The sequence below is a fragment of the Gymnodraco acuticeps genome, unplaced genomic scaffold (genome assembly GCF_902827175.1).
Source record: "Gymnodraco acuticeps unplaced genomic scaffold, fGymAcu1.1, whole genome shotgun sequence".
Taxonomy (NCBI): Eukaryota; Metazoa; Chordata; class Actinopteri; order Perciformes; family Bathydraconidae; genus Gymnodraco; species Gymnodraco acuticeps.
Window position 1 is genome coordinate 464,844 of NW_022990502.1, and position 20,127 is coordinate 484,970.

At 40.2% G+C, this 20,127-nt stretch overlaps 1 protein-coding gene across 1 annotated transcript; it reads left to right on the plus strand.

The window, feature by feature from the left end:
• The first annotated feature begins 249 nt into the window (after positions 1–249).
• On the plus strand, positions 250–18,511 carry LOC117553058 (piggyBac transposable element-derived protein 3-like). Its single transcript, XM_034226825.1, has 7 exons — positions 250–307; positions 2,127–2,360; positions 2,461–2,601; positions 2,777–4,263; positions 16,742–16,894; positions 17,041–17,130; positions 18,206–18,511. Exons 1-7 carry the CDS (start codon positions 250–252, stop codon positions 18,509–18,511), a joined length of 2,469 nt encoding a protein of 822 aa, XP_034082716.1.
• The last annotated feature ends 1,616 nt before the right edge of the window (positions 18,512–20,127 follow it).

A 20,127-nucleotide genomic window follows, 5' to 3' on the forward strand; every position in this document is an offset into this window, starting at 1 on the left:
AAACCGTTTGAACTTAGACTAAAGTTAACTATCTAAACACTCAAGAGTCCTTACCTCACTGAGCTGTAGTTATCAGCCTCTCAGTCTGACTGGAGAGGACTCTCCCTCCACATCATTGTAGAAACATCTTCTTCTTCCGTAACAGTCGTTAATTCTGCTGAACTGGGGCCTCATGGCCACGTATGTGGGCACTTACACTGCTATCTGGTGGTGTCAGAAGAGTACAACACACTACGGTAAAAATTCAAAATGGCGACAAACACAAGGGATCATTCAAGTGGCAGCTCCAAATACAAACCTCGACAAGGTAAGAAGTCCTATCATATTTCAAGGCTTTTTCTGATTTAGATATTTATCAAAGCATTGTACGTTTGTCATGACATGCAAATTTGACAAAAAATGTGTAAAAATAACAATTTGGTATGCTGCTAAACATGATGTATGTGTACATCGGGACTTAGGTTGGTCGAAAATGCTAATATATTAGTAAAAATGTGCACAAGTAAAATAGCTTATAGCCAGGGGTGCACATAACTTTTTTGCCCTGGTTCTCAAAGGAGCACCTGGAGATGTTGCTTGGTGCTCATCCTTAAAATGAAATAAACCGTAACTTTTGAGGGGGTCTTGACTTTATTTGCCAGACACACGGCACTGAACACACATGCTGAGGTGAACACAGAACACACATGCAGAGGTGAACACAAGACAACATTAGCACGACTACAAGCTGTCATCACTACCCTCCTGACTGTTCTCCTCACTGTCTTCCTCTCTGTCAGACATGGTAGCTGATGATGTAGGCCTACTTCTTTCTCTCTGGTTGAGTCTGCGATTAGTTGCTTGCATCCACAAGTCAACAGCTGGTTTTGGGTCGAAAGTCTCTGTTGTCATCTTAGACAAGTGGATGTAATCAAATAAGTATGTGAACATAACCAATAACCTACCATAGCCAATAACAAATTAATGTAACTTGTTTTATTTGTGTTGTTCATTCATATCTTATTTTACCTTAACATTTATTTATGCATTTTTTTTTATCTCCAGTTTTAAAGGATATTTTTGGTTACTGTGCTATAGTGTACATTGGAATGATTTAAAACCTGTTTATCCCAATAATTATAAAGGAGTGCCTTGGAAATATGTGTTTACATAAATTGCGACCAAACCGTTTGAACTTAGACTTTACTTCACTGAGCTGTAGTTATCAGTCTGAATGGAGAGGACTCTCCCTCCACATTATTGTAGAAACATCTTCTTCTTATCTCCGTTAGAGCAGCTAGCACGGCACCAGATTCTAATAACAACAGCGCTGGTACCGGTGCACCCTCCCTCGCTCACTCGCATTTTGGCTGTGAGCTGCGGGCGCCAGATAAGCCAACATCCCCCATTTTCATCACTTACAGCGCCCATCGTACAGGGCAAATGAAACGTGTAACCGGGGTGAAAAGGGTGTTTACATTTACTTAATTATGAATGTTGTTACATCAAGGCTGAAAATTAGGATGAGCCCCAACGGTCAAAATGTTTTTTTCCCTCCCAGAACTGCCAGCGCAGCGCCTCCACAGATCTGGCGCCCTAGGCGAACATCTAGCCAGTGCTACGGGCCGACCCTGAGTTCATATCATGGTTCATACATGTATGCAACTCGCAAATATCTTTCTCTCTCTCTCTTCTCTCTCTCATCTCTCCTCTATTTTCTCTTTTCTCTTCTCCCTTCTCTCTCTCCCTCTCTCAATGTTGGTACGCAAATGCGCTTTGTTTCAAATGACCCGGTGCTCTTTTTTTGGCGGAGGTGCGCATGCGCACCTGCGCACCAGTTATGTGCAGCCCTGCTTATAGCTAACTCTGGTGCAGCTAAAAAGCTGTACATTGTCCCGATGAAATAAATAACAATTAAATAACTAAATACATTAATACATACATAAATTAGTTGGGTTGAAAATGTTAATATGCTAGTACAAATGTGCCTTGCTATAGCTAATAGCTAGAGTTGTTTATAGCTAACTCTGGTGCAGTTGAAAAGCTGTACATTGTCCCAGTGAAATAAATAACAAAGAAATACATAAATGCATACATATATAAATGACATTGGTTTGTATTTGATTTTTTCATGTTTTTATTTCCAGAGCGTTTTTCTGTGCAAAGAGCATTGGAGCAACTTGAGTTAATCGATGGAGACAACTCAGATTTGGAAGACTTGTCTGACAACGATGATTCCATCCTGGATGTCAATTATCAACCCCCACCACAGGAGCAAAGCAGCAGTGAGGATGAGGATGACAGTAGTGATGATGAGGACCCCATTCCTCAGCCCACTGAGCACAGCAGAGGACGTAAACGTCTCCGTGGTGCAAATAATGGTTAGCCAAGACCCAGTGGATATTTGTTTATTTTAGGCAGGGCCTCAGGGCTAGGTGAAGGATAGGAAGCAAAATGTTAATTTACAACACTTGTTGACAGGTTCAGGGACAGAGACGGGGACAGGTTCATCCCGCACTCCCAGACGGCGCCGTCAAACTCAGCAGATCGAGGCTGATCGCTCCGATGATGACTCGGAAGAGCCAACACCAGGACCAAGCACTCTGGGACAGCCCAATAAAGGTAATTGTTATTATTTTAGCATGCCTTGAGGGTACATTTTCAAATTTCATATAAATGTCCACTCAGATTCAACTACGTTATGCACCAATACACCTCAGTGAATTGCTTGCATGGGTAAAAATATGTAACTTACTTTGCAATAAGTACTATTTGTATTCTGATTCTGGTTGTGCAGGACGTGGGTTGCGCTGGAGGGCTACTCCATTGATGCCAGACCTTGCCCAGTTTGAGCACGAGGACGACACTGAGCTAGACAGGAATGGCTGGACCCCACTGGACTATTTTGAACAGTACATAGATAGAGATTTGATGAAAATGATTTCAGATTGCTCTAATGCTATGTCACTGTCTAGGAGTGGGGATCTACTCAACACCTCTGTAGATGAGGTTTACCACTTTTTTGGTGCCTGTATTTTGATGTCCTGCATCCGATACCCAACAATCAGGATGTACTGGTCCAAAGCCTTGAGAATCACTGCTATCACTGACAAATTCACGCGCAACAGATTCTTTAGACTGAGGGGATCAATAAAAGTGCTAATTGATGATGATGTGCCAAAAGATCTGAGGAAGAGGGACAAATTCTGGAAGGTGAGGCCTTTTCTGGATCGGATTCTGCAAGGCTGCAAGTCTCAGAATCGACCTGAATGCGCATCTATTGATGAGCAGATGATTCCTTTCACAGGAACCTGTCCATGCAGACAATATCTGCCAATGAAGCCAAACCCAGTTGGCATCAAGAACTTCGTTTGTGCTACAGCAGATGGCATTGTGCTGGACTTTGATCTGTATCAAGGTAAAGGTGCACTGCTTGAGCAGGTCGAAGAAGAAGAGGTGGGCCTGGGGTTGGGAGGCTTAGTCTTGGCTCGGCTGTGTCAAACTCTGCATCGTGGCACGAAAGTGTATTGTGACCAGTTCTTCACAAGCATCCGATGTGTGGAACAAATGATGAAGAAGGAGATGTACATTACTGGTACAATAATGAAGAACCGACTCGCTGGCGCGAAGGAGAAGCTAGCCTCTGACAAAACCATGAAAAACACAGGAAGAGGTACCTCATCAGAACTTTCCACTGAAGACGGAAAGTTGTGTGTAGTGAAGTGGTACGACAACAAACCAGTATTGATGATGTCTGTTGTTCATGGCACAGAGCCTGAAGACACCTGCCAGCGCTGGGACAAGAAATTGAAAGAATATGTGACTGTCTCGCGACCAAGCATTGTCCGTGAGTACAACCTCAAGATGGGTGGAGTTGATTTGATCGATAGAATGATTAGCTACTATCGCATGAGCGCCCGTACTAAGAAGTGGACGATGCGGATGCTAATGCACTTCACGGATCTGGCTTTAGCCAACAGCTGGCTACTCTACCGCAAAGACCTCGCAATATGTGCTGCACCAAAGAAGAGCATCATGCAGTTCCTTGAGTTCCGTACGGAAATGGCTATGACCCTCTTGGCCCAGCATCACGGTCAAGGAAGCGATGCAGACCTCTCTGAACAGTCAGAGGAAGAAGACAACTCAAATCAAGGGAAGAAACGTTTTGTGACGGCAGTGCCCCATGTCTCGGTCCGCAGGAGGGCGAATGCCCATCTCCCAGAGATGATCAGCCTGAAGAACGCGGCGCGCTGCAGAGTAGCAGGCTGCACTGGAAGAACCCGAGTGCGTTGTGTGACCTGCAAAGTGTTCTTGTGCTTGCAAGGCGATCGCAACTGTTACACAGCCTTTCACACATAGGTGTGTACATGTTCCTAAAGAAAAGGGCATTCCTATTTATTTTTTTACATGACCAATGCAACATTTTCACATAAGCCATACTGTAACTGTTTTTGTTTTTGTGACTGTTTTGTTTTTTCACAATGATGTTCAAAACACATACAACAGTCGCCTATGTGGTATTATTAGATGCAACAGTGACAATGCAAAATGCTTTGAATGTTTTATATTTTGTTACAGGCATATGATGTCTTCCTGCAACTGTTTGTAGCGTTTTAAATGAGCCGTACTGTAGTTGTGACAGTCCAAAAGGAGCAAAAATGCAGTGTTTTCATGTTGTTTTTACTCTCAGATGTTCAAAACATGCAAAATGATGTGTGTATAAGTTATTAATACATGCAAAAGCAGCCAGGAAAAACTGCTGTGTTCAAGGTGGAAATAAAATAGTTTTTCACTCTATTACAAAAAGGTGACTTTTATGACTTTTTTGGAAATTCAGAACGAGTGTCCACATATGTGGACATCATTTTTCTCTAAAAGTACATCATGTCAAAAGATGATACTTAGTTGTTATACTTATCAGGTTCCAATAAGCCCAAATAGCAAAGAGAAATAAAAAATGCATATAAAAAAACAGCTTGGGTCTTAGGAGGTTATAAAAAGCAATGTTAATTTTGTTCAAAATGTGTTTAGTTAATTTAATAATGTATGTATTTTTTAATCAAGTATTCATCTTTATTGTCTTCATTGTTAGTTTCCACATGCCTAATACAACCTCAAGCTAAATCTAAAAGTTTATGGCTAAATAAGAGTGTTTGAGAAATTGTGCAAGGCGTAATAGTCCGAATAGTCCATTAATCGATAGATTAATCGATTATCAAATTAGTCGTTTGTTGCAGCCCTACTCCCAACCCTGGTTATGATGTGATGAGCTCAGACTACAGCCTCTTCCTCTCTATTGCTCTATGTATACCAGTGGCGAGCCGTGACTTTTATCATCACGAGCATCTATCGGCATCAAAAGTTGAACAATGTTCAACTTTTGAGGCTCGATGCTTGGCATCAGGCAATCAAATCCCGCGTATGCAAATCTGACAGTACAAGCGCTAGCCAATCAAACCGCGTGTATGCTGGGAGAGACTACGCAGGTCATTTCCTCATATTCAAAAAAATGGAGGGAAAATTCATTATAGCGGTAGTGAATCACCCGGTGCTGTATGATCAGTCTCTGTTCATCTACCGGGATACAAACTGGAGGAGCGAGGCATGGAGGGAGGTGGCAGAAACAGTGGATGAAACTGGTAAGTTTTCGCCTGCACTGAAAAAAGGGGCACTGGCCATCTGTTGGATTTATCCAAGCCTATTGTGTGAATGTTATACAATTGTATCATGTTCCGATGCAAAACGTAATAGTATAGTGTAGAATCTACATTGTATGAGCGTGTTTAGGTCATGTTGGGATAAAATGAGTCCATCAAATAAATGTATCAATTCCACCGCAATACCCCGCGAAATCGCGCGCAATGCATTTCTTTTTGGAAGAAGACAGTCAGTCGCAAGGAAGCCAGCTCTGTCACTCAGCTCTGATCGTTAAGTATGGATTGCTGGAATACATTGGAATATTAGTTAATGCGTAACCATATGTAGTATACTGCATTGAAAGTCACCAAAATGAGTTAATGAACTGTCATGAAGTTATTTGCTCTCGTGCTGTTGAATTACCGTGTGCTACGTTTACTCTGTGAAAATGTCCGCCCTAACAGTAACGTTAGTCAGTCGGGTGTGGCCCGCTGCAAGGTGTGTTGGTTCGTAGCTAATTAATGCTATCTGTTAATTTAGCCATTGTTAGCTAACGTAGCATTAAGATTAACATTAACTTTCAAACGAAAGCTTTGGTCAACGAGCAGTACGAGTTTACATTACTGTCGTTAAGAGGCTGGGGCGCTCACGTTTTAACCAAGCCACGCTCCAAAGTTATGCTAAATGTTGGCAAGGGAAAAACGGCCATGCTTTTTAATGTCAATGCTGTTTTTGCTGCAGCAGATTGCCGTCAGACGACCGTAGTGCCTCCGATGTGGCTCAAGTTCTGTGGTGAGTATGTATTTGATCTGTAAATAACAGGATTAGAAGTGTGGGTATTGTTTAACAGAATTATGATACCAGTAGGCTACCCTTAAAACCTGTTAAGCCCGATTGTCCCCACCGCGGCGGTGCAGATGCAACATCTTACAAGAAACTGTGTCTGAGGGCTTCTTAACATTTCACAAACTATGAATATATAATACCCAGTTATCGGGAAGAAACTCGGCTAACTCACAATATTAACAATTTTTACCTAACCGAAACAGAATTCCAACACCAAGCTCTAAATCACCACTTCGCGAAACGTGCTAACGGGGCTAACGGCTACTTAGGGGCTAACGGCTTAGCATGGTTAGCAGTCCGGTGCTGTCAGCTTTAGGGCATGTATATATGTGTGTGCGTCATTCTAGAATCTAGGTGATACAGATAGGCTATATGCTCTAGTTACCAGAAGCACATGGCTAATTATTATGCAGCACATGGCTAATTGTAATGCAGACTGACATCATCGGACTTTGACTGCGGTCAAGCCAGCCTCCACTTGGGAAAACACAGTCAAGCCAGCCCGCACGTGATATTGGGGTGCGCGAATATTAGAAGCATTACGGTAAAATCCCAGCGCTTACTCGGTCAATAACAAAAGCATCTATAAAAACAAACCAAACATATTAAATTAAGAAATATGTACTATATAATGTGATTAATAATTATTTAAAACAAACTACGTATAACTACCACGAGTAAATGTAAAATGTAAGGAGTTTTCAAAATAAAAGTCCTTTGAAATCTCATATATGAGCTATCAGCCCTGTGTTTAGATAAGAATAAAACGAAATCTCTCCCTGATCCAAGACTCATCTCACTGCAGGGTGATAGGACACCCCATCTACTCACCCAGAACAAATCAGGACATTCTGATGTGGAGTTTCAAAATAAAAGACCTTTGAAATCCCATATATGAGCTATCAGCCCTGTGTTTAGATAAGAATAAAACGAAATCTCTCCCTGATCCAAGACTCATCTCACTGCAGGGTGATAGAAGGACACCCCATCTACTCACCCAGAAAAAATCAGGACATTCTGATGTGGAGTTTCAAGATGGATGGATGGATACTTTATTCATCCCAAGTTGGGAAATTGGGTTGTCACAGCAGCATGGACTCATTGTACAGAATCAAAATAATCTTTAAATAGAAGAGAAAAAAGAAATAGAATAAATCTGAGCTTCTATAGGCTAAGACTGTCGGGGGACGCATTGCTTCTTCCTTCTTTCTGCCTGCACCTGTGTATTCTCATGTTCTGATTAACCCAGCCTCCCCCAAATTTCTCTTTTTTTTGTGTCTATATCTACGCCGGGATCCTGAGTCGAGGCTGATCCTATTGCTGTGGTCCTGTGTCCTGGATCCTCTATCCTGAGTTCTGGATTGAGCCCTGGACTTCGAGTCGTGGCTGAACCTGTCTCTGCGGACCTGCCTGACTCATCATACTACTTCCCTGATGGCTCCCACAGGATTGTCGACATCCTTGTGGATTCATCTTCTTATTATAGACACCTACGCTGTAAATGTATTATCTCTTCAATTTAAACACGGCATCTATTGCACGTCTGTCCGTCCTGGGAGAGGGATCCCTCCTCTGTTGCTCTCCCTGAGGTTTCTCCCATGTTCCCTTTAAACTGTGGGGTTTTTCTCTGGAAGTTTTTCCTTGTATGTGATGGTCTAAGGACAAAGGGTGTCTTTTTCTCATACTGACATTCTGTATAAACTGTGCTGTTGTATTTTTTGTTAAGTGTCTTTATTCTAAAGTATTTTTACTGTATGTACAGCTCTTTGGCTCGACCAAAAATCCTTTTAAAAATGTGCTATATAAATAGAACTTGAATTTATTTTTATTTTATTTGAACAAATATAGAGTAAAATAGAAGAGAAATAAAGGTTAAAGCAATAGTATCCATATTCACTGTACAATTTAAGTATCTACATCTAATTGCACACTATAGAACAGACAAGAATACATTTGAAATTCTCAAAATGATGCACTGCATGCACGATGTAAGTATGTAGCAGATGGATCAAACTAAGTTTGGTGCTGGGAGTTATCTGCTCTGCCAGGGATGAAGAGTTGTAGAGGGTTATTGCTTCAGAAATGTTTTTCTTTTTATAGTTATGTACACATGACAAATAAATAAAGCCTTTGAATTTTTGAAAAAAGTGGGTGTGGAGTCTCTCCAGTTCCTAGAATGCACTATCTTCCATGAGCTGAAACTAACATAAAATTAATATTAATGGATGCCAAGCATAGACTGTTTTTCCTAAGCCACTCCGCCTTATGTCCATTAGATATATTTGTAGGGGCACTGACATGATATGTTCACTTCCTATTCTTAAATACACTTGCACTAAGCATGTTCAACGCACACACCCTATCATGCAGCCTACCACACAAATGTCACATGTCCCTCTCTCCAGGAGCCACACCTATATATGTTCAAACTTCATCATCTCATGACATTCACACGAGCAGTCAACACACAAAGGTTAACTGTCTCTATAACCTGAGGCCTTCTCTGGACTTCCCCCATCCTCGGTGTCAGCTCACTTAAAATGAACACATCCATTGACAACCCAGAACGACCACTGTCTCTCCAACTCTGTGACCCAACTCAGTAACACACATCATATAGCTTACATGTGATCTTTAATGAATATTATAAATAGGCTTGTATTAAACATTGCTACAACAGTGGCCATGTGTGTTTCTTACCCTCCCAGCTGTGTCTTGTCCTTGTGATTAATTCCGTCTGTATAAGTGCCTGTCTGCCCCAGTGTTTCTTCTCAGTTCGTCGTTGTTCCAGCCGATGTCTTGCCCTGCGTATTCCCTCGTGTTGTCATTGTGGATTCCTGTTTCTCGTGCCTTCCTGGTTTGTTACTTTGTTTTATTTGTGTTATATTCTAGACATAATATTTACAGTTTTCCTCAGTTGCTAACACACTAAAAGTATACATAAAGCACAATTATTTTAACTGACACTGAAAGAGCAACACATCGGCTCAAATCTCCAAAACTAAACACGTTTTCAGCTTTTCACACAATTTGCAAATCAACATGGCACTTTTTGCAAACCACTGCACACGTTTCTCCACGTAAGACACAGGAATCTGACATTAAGTCACGTGTTAGCAGGTTTAAAACACTGATATTCAAAATGCCTCATAAATGGACCAATGATCAACAAACACGTTCCACCTGACCAAACACCTGAAAGCATAATTGTTGGTTCGTCAATCAGGGTGTTAGCACTATAAAAAGACCACAGGTGAGTACTTTCTTACAGCAACAATGGAAGCCAACATGGAAGCAAGAGGAAGAGGAAGAGCTGGGCTGAGAGTTGAGAGTGAGAGGAGGAGGAAGAGGTGGGGTGAGAGTGAGAGGAAGAAGAATGAGGGATAGAGGTGGAGAGAGGACGTGGACAAAGAAGAATACTCTCAAATGAAATGTTATCAATCAATCAATCAATGTTTATTTATATAGCCCAATATCAGAAATATTACATTTGTCTCAGCAAACTATGGACGGTCTTCATAGTTTGTACAGAATATCAGTATGACAATACGACACCCTCTGTCCTTAGACCCTCACATCGTACAAGGAAAAACTTCCAATATCAACCATGGTTTGACGATGAGAGAGGCTGGACAGAGGGTTCAGCCTAATCTAAGCCGATTTACTGTTGCCTCTGTAATCCGGACACTTAGACTTGATAACAGGTTACCAGTTTGTAGCTCTGCATAGTTCATGATATATCAGTGCTTATATCTGTTCTGTGAAACGTATTTACTTCATTACTGTAATTGAATTGTTGGCATGTTGCATACTATAACTGTACAAAAATCCTGCACAATGTACTGTGGTAAACTTACTTTTATGCAACACAGACACTGACCAACCACTATGTCTTTGTTGTTTATCTGAAGGACTGAGAAACAAAGAGGTGCAGGTGGAAGACTAAGGATTTTCAATGAGGCACAGGCAGCAGCAGTTAAAAACTTGGTTTTGGCAAACAATGCCATCACACTTAGAGAGATCCGAAGCATAGTAACTATGTGCTGAGATGCATGTTGCACAATGTTATCAAACTCATTTGTATTTATTCATTTACTGTATTTCTGTATACTCAAGCACTCTTTCTCTGCAGAAACCTCTATGTACAGAGCATAGCCCATAAAATATGTGGTCAAACAATCTAGTATTATGAATGAAGTGTGAATGAATATGTGGTGCTAAAGTTTGCATTTGGTAAGTGTTTAAGTAGTTTTGAGTGCAGTTCTTCACAGGAGAAATTAGGTGTTTTGCACTTTAGGTGTGTGGTTTTGTGAATTGTGTGCAATCGAGAAAAATGTAACATAAATTGTACACCTTGAAAACCATCCATTACAAAATAATAATATTCAAAACTAATAAATCAGAATATACACTTTAGCAAATACCACAAGTAAACTATAAGGACTATAATAGTGCATTTCTGTCTAAAATTTGATTTCACTTTTACCTCGCCTGCTCCTTTTTGTTTTTTGTTTTTTTGTCCTCAATATCTGCCTCCCTTGTTTTAACACTGTGTTTGGGTCCTACCTTACCATTTTATTTTGAAACTATATATCAGAATGTCCTGATTTTTTCTGGGTGAGTAGATGGGGTGTCCTTCTATCACCCTGCATTGAGATGAGTCTTTGATCAGGGAGAGATTTCGTTGTATTCTTATCTAAACACAGGGCTGATAGCTCATATATGGGATTTCAAAGGTCTTTTATTTTGAAACTCCACATCAGAATGTCCTGATTTTTTCTGGGTGAGTAGATGGGGTGTCCTATCACCCTGCAGTGAGATGAGTCTTGGATCAGGGAGAGATTTCGTTTTATTCTTATCTAAACACAGGGCTGATAGCTCATATATGGGATTTCAAAGGTCTTTTATTTTGAAACTCCACATCAGAATGTCCTGATTTTTTCTGGGTGAGTAGATGGGGTGTCCTTCTATCACCCTGCAGTGAGATGAGTCTTGGATCAGGGAGAGATTTCGTTTTATTCGTATCTAAACACAGGGCTGATAGCTCATATATGGGATTTCAAAGGTCTTTTATTTTGAAACTCCTTACATTTTACATTTACTCGTGGTAGTTATACGTAGTTTGTTTTAAATAATTATTGATCACATTATATAGTACATATTTCTTAATTTAATATGTTTGGTTTGTTTTTATAGGTGCTTTTGTTATTGACCGAGTAAACGCTGGGATTTTACCGTAATGCTTCTAATATTCGCGCACCCCAATATCACGTGCGGGCTGGCTTGACTGTGTTTTCCCAAGTGGATGCTGGCTTGACCGCAGTGGACTTTGCCAGTGCCCCATGTAGCAGTGATTATTATGATAAGGATAGGTATCCTTTGACTTGAGAAGTCGATACTACTTGGTACCAGGTTATTTCGGTAGGTACCCAGCCCTAAATATATATGTACATTGAAGAAATAAATGGTGTCATTTACATTTTCAGATGCAGAAATGTATATTGGCTATTTGTTGCTCTGCTATAAAAAAGATTGCCATCATCCCTCAAAAAAACATAATCTGTTGACCTGTAGAGTATTTACTATTTGTGTTTATAGAAATACAGTTTTGCATTGTATAAGTGTTTTTTGTGTTGCTCTTTGTTGCTGCAGATTGAAACGCGAACTCTGCCTGTCTGGAGTCTGCGCTTTTACTGTGGGCTCAAATGTATGTGGTGAGAATACAATTGTATTTTGGTTTAACCCCCTTCCACTCGGTTATGTGATTGGCCATTGTGTGATGTGTCACACTAAATGCTTTTAAAACAGTTGTGTCACTACTGTTACTTAGACCTTCCCCATTTTATTATTGATTGATGTTTCATATTTCATTTTGACAGCTTGTCTTGCATTTTTGTCAGCATTTTCTCATTTGACATTAATCCTTCTTTGTTTTCATTTCTCTTTTGCAGTGAATGGTGCTGCAAGTTCTCCAGAATGTTGCTGTGAATGTGGCGTTGTAAGGCCTGCCCCTCAGTTTTACCAAGTAGGTCCCAAATATTAAAACATTATCGAGTGAAACATAGATATTATGGGAATAATAATCGTTTTCCTTGTGTATATGTAAGCTGCCCCTGCACTTTTAGGACGTGGAATGCGCTTTTAATTCATTTGAATAGATTTCATGTGACTAAAACCAGTTATCAATCCAAGAGCTGTATATTTAGGTGCCAGTTATGTAATTGTAAGGATCTTGTCTCGGAAAGGTATTACTGGGCTCACATTAATGCACACCTTAAGAAAAATGAGGTTGTAACTTGCATGTTTTTAGATTGCAACTTTCAAACAAATATCTACGGAACATTTAAATCCCACAGGAGCAGAAAACATAGTTCTTATTCAGTTACAGATTTTAAACCAGAAATTGTGACATCAACCACCTTTGTTTCTCTGGAATCTGCGCTAAATACTTCAGATGATGAAATAGGTGAGGCATACTCTGATGCACAACCAGATTGCAGTGTTTATGCCCCGAATGACCTTCCAAATGTAATTGAACAAACTTTTGCTGCGGCTTTGCTAAAGTTAGAACATTTAACCCATGTACCAAGCACAGCAATCAATGATTTTTTGCTAGAGCTTCACCACTTAACTAGCTCTCTCTCTCGTTCCCACACTGATGGCGTTCTAGTTGATATTTTTCAGAAGCACAAGCTCCAGGTTGACAGAGCTATCAAAGAGGAAATAACCACCTCTCTGTGCACTGGGAATCCTATAAATAAAGCCATAGAGAAGGGTGGTCCTTTGAGTTCTACATATCAACGTAAGCAGTATTACAAGGCAAACTTTAACATTGTTGAACCAGTTGAATGTATTTTGGATGCTAAAGAGAACAAAACCTTCCAGTATGTCCCCATTCTTGAATCTCTACAGGTGCTGTTGAATAGGAAAGATATTGTGGACAAGTTAGTTTGTAGTCACGAAACGCAAAGGGAAACAGAGACAGCTAAAGAAATTGTGTACAAGTGTTTCAGGGATGGTCTACATTGTAAGCAAAACAGTTTATTGTCAGGTCAAGAGTTAAGGGTATCTATTGGTTTGTATGTTGATGACTTTGAGGTCTGCAACCCTCTTGGCACCTCCCGTAAAACCCACAAACTTTGTGCTGTGTACTGGGTGCTGAGTAACTGCTGAGGGTCTCATTCCTCTTTGTCCTCCATTTACTTAGCCATTTTGTGCAAAACAGACAATGTTAAGACCTATGGCTATGACAAGGTTTTAGAGCCACTTCTACGTGATCTCAGGTCTTTGGAAGTTGATGGATTTTGTCCCACAACTTGGAACATCGCTGAAAGGTACAGTTCAGACTATTGCTGCAGACAATTTAGGAGCTCATGGATTAGCGGGCTTTGTTGAGAATTTTTCAGGCACCTATTTTTGTCGTTTTTGTACTGCAACAGCTTCAGACATTGCATCGAATGAGGTTAGAGCAGGAACTTTCAGCCTCAGAACAAAATAAATACATGACACTCATGTCAGAGCAGCCCTAGATAGTGGCAGTAGCTATTTTGGAGTTAAAAGAGCTTGTCCTTTGACTAAAGCGCTTTCTCATTTTAATGTCATCAGTGGCTACCCTCCTGACATTGCCCACGATCTCTTTGAAGGCATTGTGCCTGTTGAAATAGCACATTGTCTCACATTTCTAATATCAAAGAAGTATATAACCTTGGAAGATATTAACAATTCCATTCTACATTTCCCATACAAGTGGACAGACAAAACAAATAAGCCTCACATTTTGCCACAAAATCTCTCACACAGGAAAACCATAGGTGGTAATGCCCATGAAAACTGGTGCTTGTTAAGATTGCTCCCATTTCTAATTGGGCCTAAGATTCCTGAGCATGATCCAGCATGGCAGGTCTTGTTGGACCTAAAACAGATTGTTGAGCTTGTGGTTGCCCCAGTTCACAACGACGAGTCTATTGCATACCTTGAGAGCAACATTTCAGACCATAGACAAAGGTATCGAGAGGTTTTTCCTAACAATAGACTGCGGCCCAAACACCACTACATAGAACATTACCCACAACTAATAAAGTTTTTTTGGGCCTCTTGTGGGACTTTGGACTATGAGGTTTGAGGCAAAGCACAGTTTTCTTTAAAAAGATAATCAAACACACCAGTTGCTTTAAAAATGTGCCCCTATCTCTGGCTGTGAAACATCAGTTTATGATTGGGTACCACTTGTCGTCTCCAAGTATTGATAATCAAATGCTGGATGTCTCAGATGTATCTACTGTCCCGTTAGATGTTTTGAAGGAGGAGCTAGTTCAAGCTTTTAAACAGAAAGATCCTGACATATCTGAAATACACCTTGCAAAAAATGTTTGGAGCAAGGGAATAAACTACAGGACAGGTATGGTAGTTGTCCATGGGTCTGAAGGTGGCTTGCCCGAATTTGGGGAAATCCATCAAATATGCATTTTGCATCAGAGAGTGTTTTTAGTCTTGAAACTGCTGTGTGGATGGTATAGTGAGCACTACAGAGCCTTTGAGGTGACTCCATCTCCGTCACGAGAACTTGCTCTTGTGGAAGTCTGTGAACTGGTCGATGAGTGGTTGGATGTGTGCGGATGGTGACTTTGAAGAGGTCAATCTGTGTCTGAGGTAAAGTAACAAATGAAACACTGCTAGTATGTACATACTAGGGGCTTAATGGTACACCAAATTCATGGTTCGGTATGTCCCTCGTTTTTGGGGTTGTGGTTCAGTTTGTTTTCGGTACAACAGGGATATTTCTAAAAATCCAGAACATATATATATATATATATATATTATTTTGAATAATGTAACATTCTTCCTGTTAAAGTTAAGGCACTCAAATACTGGCATATAAGAAAAACATAAATAACTAAAATAAATATTACAAATGTCAGGAATGTAATGTTAATTGTGGAAAATGCAGTGACTTTATTTTTACTACTAGAATTACATTTGTTTTTATTACAGACTAAAGTACCGAAAATAGGTACCGTTGGGTACTGGTATCGGTACAAATGTGAACAGTACCCAACCCTATATATTGGTCCAATACAATTCCAGATGTTTTTCACAATGAACCCTTTAAAAAAAATTACAAGCGTTCACTCTTCTCCTACCAAGCCCCATGTACTTGAAATAAACTAATTCTAAACCTTTTATTGTTTATTTACTCTCTTTCCTAACAGACGGTGAAGAAAGACCATGATGACATCAGCTGTTCTCAGAGTAATCCTAGGAGCAGACAGCTGTCAGAGGGTGGTGATTTATGCTGGCCTGCCTTCAACTGTGAAAGAACTGGAGAACGAGATAAAGACTCAGTGTAATGTAAAGGAACCCTTTCGGCTGCAGTTTATGGACACGCTTTTTGGCAATGAATTTATGAACTTAACTTCCATGGGAGAAATACAAGACAAAGCTACAGTCAAGGTCATATACACATCCTGCAGACCTCTCAATGCTGGTGCAGATCGATGTGTGGACAGTTGCTCCTTTCCAACCAGTCATCCTGATGAAACCACATCTTCTCTAGGCGACAGCACCGTGATTCTCACATCTCCAGAGTCCACTTCTTCGCGGTCTTCATGGCCAGATTTCTTCCATGTTCCCCGTTTTTCTTATGATGCAGAGATTATGCTTGAGAAGGCCCACGGAGTTCTCAGAGAAGAAGGGACACTGTTGATCCCTGATTCAAAGCTCAAAATTCAAATTTAGGGAGGAATTTGGGCCTAGAGTTAAAAGAAAAATACCGTGATGTCACAAATTAAAATGACTGCAAGTTTTGTGTAGCACAAGTTCTTATTATACCTCCTTGACAACAGAAACACACAGCCCATACTGCTGGTGTTATGTCCCTACTGGTTTTCAGACTAACTGGTTTCCATATGTTGTGTTTACCGAACGCAGCAGTTGTGGTCTGCCTCTGTCACCAGATTCGTCACACATTCACAAACATATTATTGGCGATTTTCCACATCTCGTATCTACTGTGGTGAATATGATTGTATAAGTTAGCACCACATCAAAGCCGCCGCCGCCAAAAAAAATGTTTGTCGAAAATATATCTTTTGCAAGATCGCGTCGAGCTGGATTAGATCTCGGTAGAGCATTCACACCCAATATTCCATAGCAGAAATCAAATGCTGAGCAAACATGCATAGTGCATACAGTTATGTGATTGGCTGGTGTAAGTTTAATGAAACAAATGTGTGCATGTCAGTGGGCCGTGTTGTTAAAAAATTGTTTCATTTTGTTTCAGGTTAACGCAGAGTTCAAGCGGATTACAACTATGCCTCTACAGTCAAGGTTCCTGTCACAGCTTGACCTACACTCCGCAAGTCTGCTGAGGGTGTTCTCGAAACAATCGGGGCAGCAGGGCAAGAAGTTAAAAGACATGGCTGCCATGATGACAGTAAGAACTGTGTGTGTGTGTGTGTTCCTTTTCGGCTTTAGGTCAGTCTAAAATCAATTACAATGGTAGATTATCCCAAAATGTGACTACTCCATAGGTTCAATTTGAGTTAAAATGTCCCTATATTCTTTGTTTTAATCCTTAAGGAAGACATCGATGCTGGCAGGGAGTGCCTCATTAAAGGACTCTGCATCTACCTCAACGAGGATCCTGAGGATCTGGTGAAGGAGTACATGGTGAGTGTGTGCTAAAGTAGTAGGCCACATTAAAAAAAATGTTCGTTTGAACATGTTTTTAAGAAAAAAATAGCCTCAGTTAAAAGAACCTCATTTGACCAGATATACCAGACCATATTACCAGACCTTTTACATAGCTGTTTTCCTGAAATTGATATTGACTTATAATTGGTTTTGTTAGAATTAACATGGTCTATCAAGACTGAAAATTGTGATTTGTGTTTTTCTGATTGCAGAGACACATTCTAATGCAATAGTCTTAAGGACAGCTCTATCTTCCTCAGGCTGCAGTATCCTCCACCTGTGGGGTTTATATTACATGGGGTGTATTATGAATCAGGAGTAGGACCTAATGCTTTGCTCATTAGTCTCCAGAATTTGGTGTCATTGCATTTCACCTGTTTATTCTCTCTAACCTTCTCCTCTTTTGAAAAGTCTGTGATATAAGATAAGATGGACCTTTATTAATCCCCGTGGTAAAATTCAGTTGTACAAGCAGCAACAGGGTAAGCGTGAATAACAGGACAGCACAGATTCACACAAATTAATAAAATAAAAAATAAAATCAAGAAAAATAAAAGATAATAATAAAAGATTATGAAATAGGAGATGAGTAAAGAGTAAAATAACGGTCAGCATATATACATATTCGGTCATATAAATTATGAAGTACGAAATTAGTTAAAGTGACATCTGTACATATAGTGACATCAATCTACATATTTGGTCTACTACTAATATATTAACATGGGTTGTGGAAACGGTGTGTATTTATGTCCAGTGATTTTTTTTACATTATTGATATATATATATATTTACCAATAATAATTACCATTCACCTGTGTTTATTCACTCAATTTAATCTACAATCTGTTAGCCAGGCTGGTGAAACCCACAGGTGAAAACAAACCAGGTCTTCTTCGCAAGCAAGCAACTTTCTGGATGCATTGTGCTAATTTGTGGAGTGCTACAGTGGAGTGTACCAGTATTGTCAAATTAGCAAATTGTGTCTTAATGAGGTCTGAATAGAATAAAATAAATCTTATCCTTAAAGAAATGATTTGTCTTCCACCAGGACATGACTGAGGCCAACACACTACGTGAGGTAGAAGGAACAACAGTGGGGATCTATGTTGCCAGAGAGACTCCCAGCAATGACTATTCTGATGTGGGAGTAATCCTCGAGGGTGTGGTGGTGCTTCACGATCTGGAGAGTGTGGCTCTTGCAGCTGCAATGCTGTTTGGACTCATGTATGCCCTAAACATGAATTACCCGTTGAAGCTCCGCTACACCTTAGAAGTTCTTCAAAAGGTTATAATGGAGTTGGATGCATCTGACCTTTCAAGAAAGGCCCAAAACTTGAAAAGGAAAATGCACTAGTGAAGAGAGCTCACTGTCCATGTTCACGGCTCACTGTTCCTACACTGTTCCTGTAGTTGATTTAGATGCAGGTTTAGAGCTACAACGTTAAGGGATGTTCGCCAGCACATATACTAAGAGACAGACCCAGGGTTATGGTGCCTCGAAGCGGGCAAAATGTGAAGTTCACCACACCTTTTATTTTGTATTTTACATGGCACTTTATTGAAAACAAATTAAAATTAAAAAAACACAAGTGGTCATTCATTAATAAAAAAATGTTAAATTATGCATTCCTGGACTAAGTGGTGTGGCTGGTTCTCCTACCACCATTCCGGTTATTGATGCCTTGTGCAGGGGATGCTTTTTATATATATTTGTTTTAGTTTTGTTTACCTATTGTAACGAAATTGCTAAACAATATGTAAGGTCCTTTTTAATATTTGTACTTCTCAAATTGGAGATTGGATGTTTTAGAAAGACTTGAGTGATTCTTTAATCTCCCAGGAGTTCAAAACTTTTAATCCCTATCTGATCAAATCAGATTTGGATTTTGGGGAGTTCAAAACCAAAAAAACAGGATTAGGATCACTTTGATATCCGATCAGATCAGGAAATCCAATCCAAGCTTTAATCTGAATCAAATCTTCAAAACGGGTAGTTCAAACCGACAACACAGGATTGGGATCAGTTTGATCCCAAAAAACTGGATTATCCTGATCCCACCAGAGGGGTGGATTTCCAGTGGATTACCAGAGCAAAATGTACTGTACAATTTATTTTAAAATATGTTTCAATTTAAATTAGATGGCAAAGTTTGTTAACTGAAATAATACACAATTTTTAGCCTTCATGGAAAATACATTTTATTTTTCCATTTTTTGCTCACGTTTGTGGTGGCCTATTTTGTTTTCAACCAAATGTTGATGACATAAATGTTTATGCTCATAAAAGTATCACAACAAAGATTGTCAATCACAAATGTAATTTCCATTAAATTAAAAATATCTTCAACAAAAATTGGAATTCAGTGAACAACCGGCTCTCTCTGAAGATACGTGCATCGTGGACTGACCCAGGCCATCTCACAACACAGTTGGTGATGGCAAGGTCAGCATCTCCCACAAGTTGCACATTGATGCTGTGCCTCCCTTTCCTGTTGACATATTCCACTCCCTCTGACGAAGTGCTTGAATATGTACATGGGTGCAGTCGATCACCCCAATGGTGTTGGGCATGTCTCCCAGAAGAAAAAACTTCTGCTTCACTTTGGCAATCTGGCCATCAGTGGGAAAAGTCACAAAGTGATCCAGCAGGCGAGCCAGTGCATCAGACACAGCTGTCACCACTTCACCCACTGTTGTCCTGTGGACTCCCATGCTGTCAGCTATGACCTCATAGAATGTTCCACATGCGTAAAAGCGCAGGGCAATGAGGACCTGTTCCTCTACAGTCAGAGCATGACTCCGCAAGGTTCTGCACTGCAGTTGTGGCCTGACCAGATCAGCAATGTAGTTGATGTCATCAAGTCCAAATCAAAAACGATTGTACAGTTCTTCTGTTGTGTACTGTTGGATAGGTTTGGGGCGCTCGGTGTGGACCCTTTGGCGGTAACCTCTCCTTCCAGCATGGAAGAT

What these genes read in the sequence shown, in the direction of transcription:
- LOC117553058 (XM_034226825.1), top strand. Translation starts at nt 250, where the DNA reads ATGGCGACAAACACAAGGGATCATTCAAGTGGCAGCTCCAAATACAAA. An exon ending in ACATGGCTGCCATGATGACA is followed by an intron (nt 16,895 to 17,040) that starts GTAAGAACTGTG and finishes TTAATCCTTAAG; the next exon opens with GAAGACATCGATGCTGGCAG. An exon ending in ATCTGGTGAAGGAGTACATG is followed by an intron (nt 17,131 to 18,205) that starts GTGAGTGTGTGC and finishes GTCTTCCACCAG; the next exon opens with GACATGACTGAGGCCAACAC.